Consider the following 9,901-nt stretch of genomic DNA (forward strand, 5'->3'; position numbering starts at 1 on the left):
TCCGACAGTTCGCTGTAGGTGACCTAATACTTAGGAAAGTTTTCGAAGGAACCAAGGAACCAGATGCTGGGAAGTTAGGAACCAACTGGGAAGGTCCCTACCAGATCATCCACGTGGTACGACCTGGCGTTTACAAGCTCCGAAAGGTGCAAACCGGGGTACCTGAAATCAGATCGTGGAACGCCACGAATCTTAAGAGATATTATCATTAGGTACCTAAAATTCCTGAACTACGTTAGGCTTGATCCCTTGACTGGGTACGTAGGCAACTCCGTCATGAGTGCAGCCCCAACCTCATTTCAACACTTCGTTCACCACAATCAAAGGGGGCATATGTCTGATTAAAATCACATAGCCAATGCAGCAAATGTATGATCGTTATAATACAGCAATTGTATGATTACTATGATACCATGTATCCAATTATCAATAAAGAAATTATTCTCGATATCTCAATTCTTTAACAAACAGGTCCCTGCAAACATGGACCTAGGGTCCTAAAAATCCTTCGGATTAGCTCAGGTCCCTACAAACCTGGATCTAAGGTCTTAAAATCCTTAACAATCTAAAAGGTCTTAAAATCCTTCAAGCAATATCAGGTCTCGACGAACCTGAACCAAGGTCTTAAAATCCTTACCAAATCTCCAAGGTCTTAAAATCCTTATCAAATCTCCAAGGTCTTAAAATCCTTATCAAATCTCCAAGGTCTTAAAATCCTTATCAAATCTCCAAGGTCTTAAAATCCTCATCAAATCACAAAGGTCTTAAAATCCTTATCAAACCTCAGAAGGTCTTAAAATCCTAAGCAAGTCTCAACGGGTCTTAAATCCCACAAACGAATTCAGGTTCCCATGAACCCCCTCCTAAGGTCTTCAGAGTAGCTCAGGTTCCTAAAAACCCGGAGCTAATCTCAATATTTCAGGAACTCCTTCTAAGGATCCTCGTAATTGAATACACTTGAAATCTTCGAGACCTGATAAGTCATTGGACATCATATATAATAATTACAATACATGTCCTAACCGAAACTTCCACTTGACAAAAGTCAATCTCATCCAAGAAACGATCAAACCAAGTCAAATGACTTAATATGAAAAACAAAACCGAAATTTGAATAAAAGGGTTTAAAAGCCTCCCCAGGCTAACGAGGGTTCAGAAGACCCTAAGGTTTAAAAGCCTCCTCAGGCTATAAGTCCGAAACGTAAACAAAGCCCATTGGGCAAAAGTTATGAAAAGCAACATTACAATTCAAAAAGAGCCGCAGCTCTTAGACATCATTATCATGGGAGCTCATCCCGACATCCTTCTTTGGCTGGATCTCCCTCATCTGCCTCCTTGTCATCGCCCATCTGGGACGTCTCGACTGGAGCTGAATCAGGGCCCACCAAACCTAAGTTAGAACCATACTCTCCGTAAAAGGATAGATTAAACATGTTAATCTCGAAAGTACCTGAACTCTCTGTGAATTGAGGAATGGGAAGCTTGCTGGCCGAGAAGTCGGATACTTGCGCCTTTTCATACGCAATCGTAGCCATCAGATTAAGCAAAAGAAATCTTCAATAAAGATAACTGTTGCTCGAGATCTCAACAAAAAGATTGATGCTCGGGGCTAGGTCTAGCTTCCGAGATAAGGAATCTTATCTCGAAAGCTGGGGGCAACTGTTGGGCCCAAATATGACCCCTTAGCTAGTGATAGACAATAAGAAATGATAACGGGCCGCGAAAGGCCCATCATGAATTCAATCTTCAAAAACAGCTAAGTCAGATCCGAAGGCTGTGAGCTGGAGATGTTCATCAGAGAGGTCAAGGAAAAGAGGTAGCTCGTTGACAAGTAAACAGGCACAGGACCCGGTCAAAGAGGTAGCTCGTGGACAAATAAATAGGCGCAGGACCCGGTCAAAGGGGAGCTGTTACAAATCCCTCAAATCACGGAGGGGATCTCGGGAACCAGTTGGCTACGATCAAGCGGGACCTGAGGCTATTTAAAGAGAAAGCAAATCAAGAAAGAAGATCTATTCAACCTTTATTCATTTTCACGATTATCCGATTGAACTCATTTTTTACTCAACATTCATCAAAACATTCTTATTGTAACACTCTTATAATCTTTGTATTCATCAAAGATCACCTTTTGTAACCATCCCATTTCTACTATATCAATACAAATCGAAGTTCATTCTACAAGTTCTTACGGGATTCAGCCCGCGATTATCTTTCCCTAACCTTTCCTAAACATTAAACCTGATCTAAAATCTAGGTGTGAGTTTTACCCCTCACATCTAGCACCACAAAGTCAGTAGGAATTTCACAATTTCCCACCATCACAGGGAGATCCTCTAGGATACCAATGGGAAACTTCACAGAGCGATCAGCTAGAACCAAAGAGAGTTTGCACTTCTTGTAATGGCTGAATCCAAGCTTCTTGGCTACAGTTAGAGGCATGAGGCTAACACTAGCTCCCAAATCACATAAGCACCTCTCAAACCTCAAAGGACCAATGGCACAAGGTAGAGTGAAGCTTTATGGATCCTCTAACTTCTTAGGGATTGTCAACCTTTTGATGATGGCACTGCACTCATAAGTAAGAATCACCATTCCCTCCATTTCCTTCTTCTTAGCAGCCACATCATCTTTCAAAAACCTGTTATACTGAGGAACAAGCATGAAGGCATCTATGATGGGCATTGTAATCTGAACTTCACTCATCTGCTTCTCAAAGAGTGCTTTGTACTTCTCCAATAGTTGCTTCTTGAATCTTCCAGGAAAAGGTAGCTTAGGTTCATAGGGAGGAGGGACAAAAGAAGTATCTTTTGATGTAGGTTCACCTTGCTTCACTGTTCTCTTCTCCTCTCCAACCTTTCCTTTACCCTTAGCTTCAGCAATCTTTTCCAGAATTTCCTCATCAACCTTCTCATCAACAATAACCACCTCATCATCAATGTTGATGGCAACCTCCCCACCTTGTTTCCCACCATCCTTGGTGAGTATCCTTGGAGGCAACTCCTGACCACTTCTCAAGGTGATTGCCTTCATTGCTTCCTTGGGGTTTTGCTCAGGTTTTCCAGGAAGAGAGCCTTGTTGACGCTTGATTGAGAGCTGAATGAAGCAAACTGGTTCTCCAAAGCTTTGAACTTGTTGTTGAGCTCATTGTAGCTTCCATCAATCTTTGTGTGGATGTTTCTCAGCTCATAATCCATGTTCTTCTCACTTTTGGATTGAGCCTCAAGGAGTTGCTTGAACATTGATTCCACATTAGTGTCTTGAGACTGAGTTTGAGAAGAGCTTCCTTGAGCTTGAGTAGACTGGTTCCCTTTTATGTTGTAGCCTTGAGAGTAGTTTTGCTTTGCTTGATAGCCACCTTGCTGGTTGTTTGAGTAGGGTCTTTGTTGGTAGTTGTTGTACTGAAAGTTGGGCTCTTTCTTGTACCAAGTCCCATTAGCATTCACAAAGCACAACTCTTCTTGTCCTTCTAGCCCATCAACTTCATTGATCTTAGCTGTCTCTTCTTGTTTCTGCTCACCAACAAAGTTCACCTTTTCTTGCTTGGCTTTATCAGAAAGAAGCAAATCCATTTTTTCTTGTAGAGCCTTCAACTCTTTCCTTGTGTTCTGATCCTCTCCATCACTGCCTCTGTTACTTCTATCATTGTCCTCATTGTAGACTGAATCACTCTTGGCCATATTCTCAACAAGCTCCAAAGCTTCTACTTCAGTTCTGCCCAAGAAAAAGCCATTGCTAGCAGTGTCAAGTTGGCTTCTATACTTAGGCAAGGCTCCTCTGTAGAAAGTACTAAGCAAACTCTCCTGGTTGAAGCCATGATGTGGAGATTGAGTGATGTAGCTGTTGAATCTTTCCCATGCTTCACCAAAACCTTCAAGATTCCTTTGTTGAAATCCTGAAATCTCATTCCGAAGCTTTTCAGTTCTTGAGTTAGAGAAGAACTTGGTGAAGAAAGCTTCTTTGCACTCATCCCATGTCTGGATGCTATCTCTTGAAAGACCCTTCTCCCATGTGTGAGCTTTATTTCCCAAAGAGAATGGAAACAACTTAAGCTTCAATGCATCTTCAGACACACCATTGATCTTAATGGTGCCACACAGCCGATCACAGTTGTCCAAGTGATCTAGAGGATCTTCCAAAGCAAGCCCGTGGTACTTGTTGCTTTGGATCATGTTGATCAAGCTTGACTTGATCTCAAAGTTGTTGTTCTCCACAGCTGGTGCTCTAATGCCAGCCCTATTTCCATGGATATTAGGCTGATCATGGGCACCAATTGCTCTAACTTGGCGCTGTGGATGTCTTGGTCTAAGGTTGGCAGCTCCTTGACCATCTTCAGCAGCTCTATCTTGAGGCAGGTTCTCCATGTCAAACCCCAACCTCTGAATGTGAGCATGTTGCTCTTCTTCCCTTCTTCTTCTCATAATCTCCCTCTCAAGTGCAGAAATGTCTTCAACAATGGGAACAAGGCTTGATGAACCTCTGCTCCTCAAGTTCATACACCTGAAAAGTCAAAGAGAAAGAAGGCAAGAATCAATATCACAATAGAAAATAAAAATGATTTAGTCTCAAGCAAGTGACTAAATCCCAATGTCACAATCAACTTAGAAGTTGGCAACGGCGCCAATGTGATAACAGGATTTTGCTAAGATCCTATTCAAATGTTGAAGTATAAAAGATGTCAATCCAATTCTAAGAGATCATGAAACACTAGGAATGCAAGACCATGCTTAAGCTAAATGCCATCAAGATATGATGACAGATTATACTAAAATAAGACTAAAAATGCGATAAAGCAAAAGACTTTCTTTGATTATGAGATGGGAGAACTCATGGGATAAGGGATTTAGACCTTGGGTGATCAAACTCAAACTAAGGTGCCAGCTTTCAATCAATCTATCTACCTTAGACCTAGACACAAGGCTAAACAAACTCTATCTCTAGATGAATGCTCATTTGCTTCCAAAACTCAAGCATCTAATCTCTTTGGTTGAATGTTGAGGAAGCAATCATTAATAACAAGTCTAATAGCCATCTTAACACCTTTAACAACAAATCTCTTTGGTAGAGTATGTTAAAAGCTTAGGAGAGTTGGTTCAGACATTTCATCGAACACCTTGTGGATGGGAAATATCTAGGACTCAACTTTAGAGAGGTCAACTCCAAAGAAGCATTGAAAACACTCTACTAGCAAGGATTAAGAAGGATCTACACCTAAACACCTTAGATCAAGCCTAATCACCCTTAATCTCCCTAACCCATGAATCCAAAAGTGGATTACTCACTAATCACAATGACTACTCTTGAACCCATGAGGTATTCAAGCTTAATCATGTTTAGAAAGAAAGAAATGAACTTAAGTTTTCTCGAAAAATCTTCGTATCAGTAAAATAATATTCTGGAGACATTATATGTTGGAAGCAGGATAGGAATCAAGCAGGACGGGAAGCAAGCACGACGGGATTGAAGAATGACGGGAAAACCCGAAGTTGGGCGAAAACCCTAATTTCGGTATTGCGGGATTTTTCAAGGAAGCCGGAGGATGGGAAATATTTTTCTTCAAGTTTAGAATCCTTATGGAGTTTATTAAAAATATTCAGAGCATCCGGGTGACAGCAGAAAAATATTCGGGATTGATCGCGGATCGAAAATTCATCAGAAGAGCCGAAATCGCGCAAATCGACCGAGAAGCTCGAGGTGGCTTGATCTAAGGGATCAGGACGTGGTGTCAATCATCTGATGACCTATCTGTCAACAAAAGCACGAGGTGTCGTCATGCATGGAAGCAATACATGCAGCTTGATACACAAAAGCACGAGATGTCGCCATATCTGCGATCGAAGCATGTTGAGCGAAATGTATGCGCTGTGGTGTCGATCTGCATGAGGCCAGGCCGTGGATCAGACATCTGGAGGGCGTGGTGTCACCTTGCATGACAACCTGGTCATGCCATCATACATGTGGAGCACGAGGTGCCGCGACGCATGTGTCCGGAGCCATGCGAAGCGACACACGGGCTGCCACACGGCTTCGATCTGATTGGTTGCTGCATCCTATATATACCCACGACCCCTTGCTATTTCAAACCATCCAGACCTGTCCAAAGCAACTTAAAAACGTGAGAGAGAAGTATAAAAAAAGCAAGAGTTTCCGAGCTATTTGAGAGTTTCAGAGAGTTTTCGAGATCGGTTTCTCTACCGATTTCGAGTGAGTGCCGAGGGAAGGCTCTGTCAAAAATAATTCGTTCAAGTCTAGCATATTCGCTGATGATCAAGTGGAGGTGATGTCCAAGGTTAGTTCAGATCCATGGGTTCAGTTCAGTCGAAGTTCTGAAGCTCGATACTCTGCCGAAAGTCCGAAAGAATCGTCCAGCAGCTAGGGAAGGTTCTGCCCGAGTTGAGTTCAGTCCAGATCAATATAAGGGGAGGTTCTGTCCAAGTCAATATCCGTCCAGTCCAGTCCATTCAAGATATCAGCATTGGGTTTTGGCTAGGCTCTCTCCGATCAACAAGCTGCTAGAACACTGTGAGTTGGTTTTGTGTGAGTTCCACTTGGAACTTAGGATAGATCGAGTTGCATATAGATTATAATGATCACGTTATTGCATGATAGAGTCCTTAGGGTTATTTTATTGAATCGAACTCAGTTTAGCACGGGCTAGCTGAGATGAAAGAAATGAAGACTGAGTTAATAACCTGACTAGGACTAGGGTGCATCATGTTTTCTATTCTTGCTTGGTTATTTGATTGAGGTTAGTCAGCTCTTGGTAAGGAAGTGACTAATTGGTTGTGTTGTTATGTTATTGTTGTTTATTTTATTAGAGTTTAGTACCAAGAGTCCTAGGCCATATAGGCTGGACTAATTGTACTAGTTGTTAGTGTGGTAGAGTCTAGAGTCTCGATAAGGTTGTGTTATTGTGTTGAGTGTGTGATGCCGACAGTATGTGCGTAACCCGCCCATACTAGGCTTGTAAGGGGTTGATCAGTGTTTCCTAACCCTCGTATTCAGCGGGTTCAAGAAAATCCCTTATTCGCTGGATCGGGAAGACTCAGATAGACGGGATCATGGCCTAGGGCTGAGTGTTACACGACGGTGTAACGTGGCAGTGACCCGAAGGACTGTGGGCTGTCGCGCGGTGACCCGAATGACTGTGGGCCGCAGTCGGTTGAAAGTTCTTTCTTCTGGCCTTTGTGGTAGGATGTTAGGATGTTGCCGATAGAGAGGATGAACACGAAGTCACCATAACACCGATATACAGTGTTACGAGTTAGATCGAGTCATAGTTAATTAGTATCTTGTTATTGTGATTGTGGTTGATTGATTTGCTTGCAGGTTCCTGTTACTTGAAGTTAGATTATGGCAGGAGGCCAAGTCTAACTTATTAACCGGATCATTAGATAGTAGGTTGTGATTGTTGATTGGATATTGGTTGTTGACTTGTTTTCATGCAGGGTCCCGTTACTTGAAGTTAGATCATGGAAGGATGCTAGGTCTAACTTAGTAACGGTTTGTTTAGCCTTAGATTAGATTTCTTGCTAAGGCTATATTGATTGTTATTTGGGGTTGTCTGGGTTAGTTCTAGGTTGGGGTAGAGGTAGCCAGCTCACTGAGTAACATTAGGTTACTCATCCAACTCCATTGTCCTTTTTGCAGGTTTCTTTAGTAAGGAAGATTGGATAGCTCGGTGCTGGACGTTAGGACCACCAGTGTAGATTTGCTTGCCTTTTGTATACGGTATTTTTGAGATTGTATTTAGTTGACTCGATTTGGCATTAGGCCGGGCCCAGTCTTGAATTATTCAGTGTATGAATATTTCTTTGAATCAATAAAGTATTTGTTTTATATGCGCTTCATGAGTACTCTGATATTTGACTAGTCCGGTCTAACACAACGTTAGGTCGTCGTATGGGTTGAAAAGCCTTAGGCCTCGATCTAACGGCAACGCTACGGTTTGCAAAGCCTTACGCCTTGATTTAGCGTGACCAGTTAGTGGATGAACCAGTCTAGGTTGCGGAGTAAAATCTGCGACTATGACTGGATTGTCTCTAACCCGTCATGTAGCGCTTCCGGACCATGGTGCTGGGTTGGACGGTCAGTCATGTTCTTGTTTGATTGTTGGTTGGCCGGTTGACCTTTCATCTCCAATCCTTGGTGTTGGTCGGTTCGTCGGTCATGTTCTTGTTTGATTGTTGGCCGTTGGGTCGACCTACGTCTAGGACGGTTCGGGGGTGTTAAACTTGGTGTGGCTACACATGCAGCCAGAGAGGTTCCCTGAAGAGAGGAAGTCCAAGCTATCACCTCGAGGGACTGGACCTTTCCGGGTTCTGAAAACGATCAATGACAATGCTTATAAGCTTGATCTTCCAGGTGAGTTTAAAATTTCTCACACGTTCATTGTATCTGATTTATCTCCTTTTCTTGCAGATGATGGTGTTCTGAGGCCAGAACCTTTTCAAGAGGGAGGAAATGATGAGGCCATCCAAGTAGAGGTTCCCGTAGTTAGGCGCGGTCCGACCACTAGGAGTGGAACCAAGGCGATAAGAGAAGGGTTCTCCAAGGCGGTCTCACAAATCCTAGATCAAGATGGGCAAACCGGCCAGAACCAGCTACTGATTGAAAAGATGATCCAATTGAAGATACAAGACCCAGCCGGTTCAATTGAAGTTCAAGACACAGCCGGTCCAATCCAATTCAGATCATTTGGCCAGAACCGAGCCGATTTCATCATCTCCACATCCGACCTCGGTTCAGACTCAATCCTCAATCCATAAAATCAATTTGCTTCCGGTTCAGAGATCTAGCCGACCATCAAAGGGAGTAGTATGTGTTGTACTCTTTTCCTCATCAAGTTTTGTCCCACCGGGTTTTCTTGGTAAGGTTTTTAATGAGGCAACATGCAAGCATACTATGAGCTTTGGTCAAGGAATCTCAATCAGCAACCGGTTTACTGTTTTATTTAATTTTATTTTGGCTAAGACTTTGGGCAACTGTTAGCCTTTTATTTATGTTTGAGAGTTGGCCCTTTTTAGGCCTTTTAAACCTTTGAGGAGTCCATTAAGGGGATTGCTATATAGCCCCTTGTGGATGACGAAAATTGGTTAAGTCTTTTATGAAATTTTCAGTTTGCTTCAGCAAATAAAAACCCTAAGTCTTTCTAGTGTGAGAAATCCTTGAGAGCAGCCGAATCTTATCAAGCCTCCATCACCAAGCTTGTGGCGATTCTTCACTCCACTCCATCCACTGATTTGTCTTGAAAGAGATACACATCCAGCAAGCCAAATCCCATATCTATCCATCTCCATCCACTGTTCTTGTTGAGAGAGATACACATCCAGCAACAAGGATCCACCCGCCATCTTCTATCCTTTTATTTCTGTTCATTTTTATTGTTCTTAGATCATTTCATTTCATCTTGTTCTTGCATCTAAAAACCCATAAAAATCATATTGTTTCTGTTCATCATTTTCTCATATAGGTTTCATTCTGTTCTTCATATTTTATTTCACCAGAAAACTCATAAAAAATATCTCTTTTGATTTCAGGTACAAATCGGCAGTTTCTCTCTCTACCGATCTGTTCCTTCAACCCGCACCAGAACGACCAGAAACTCTCATCAAACCATCCATTTTTATAGTCTGAATCTCAGGCTGTATCTCATTTGTTGTTAAAGGTGTTAACATAGCCAATAAACATGTTAGAATTGATTTCTTCCGTGTTATTCAGCCAAGAACACTTGATGTCTGAGATAAGTTAGCAAATGAACATTCATCTAGACATAGAGTTTGTTTAGGATCGTGTCTAGTCTTAAGGCTGTTAGTGATCAATCATTGTCATCCTTAGTTCGAAACCTGATCATCCAAGGTCTAATTCCTATACCTGTGAGTTCTTCTTTAGAATAATCAAG

General features: G+C 42.2%; 1 protein-coding gene and 1 non-coding gene across 2 annotated transcripts; one reads left to right on the forward strand and one right to left on the reverse strand.

The window, feature by feature from the left end:
* Nucleotides 1–3,029: 3,029 nt before the first annotated feature.
* Nucleotides 3,030–4,496, reverse strand: LOC130501292 (uncharacterized). Its single transcript, XM_056996186.1, has one exon. It carries the CDS (start codon nt 4,494–4,496, stop codon nt 3,030–3,032), a length of 1,467 nt encoding a protein of 488 aa, XP_056852166.1.
* LOC130501294 (small nucleolar RNA R71) lies at nt 3,811–3,917 on the forward strand. Its single transcript, XR_008939609.1, has one exon. It is a non-coding gene; the product is annotated as a small nucleolar RNA R71 (small nucleolar RNA).
* Nucleotides 4,497–9,901: the final 5,405 nt, after the last annotated feature.

This window comes from Raphanus sativus, unplaced genomic scaffold (assembly GCF_000801105.2).
Source record: "Raphanus sativus cultivar WK10039 unplaced genomic scaffold, ASM80110v3 Scaffold0152, whole genome shotgun sequence".
NCBI classification, from domain to species: Eukaryota; Viridiplantae; Streptophyta; class Magnoliopsida; order Brassicales; family Brassicaceae; genus Raphanus; species Raphanus sativus.

Excerpts from the sequence above, each read along its gene's own strand:
- LOC130501292 (XM_056996186.1), bottom strand. The coding sequence starts at position 4,496 with ATGAACTTGAGGAGCAGAGGTTCATCAAGCCTTGTTCCCATTGTTGAA.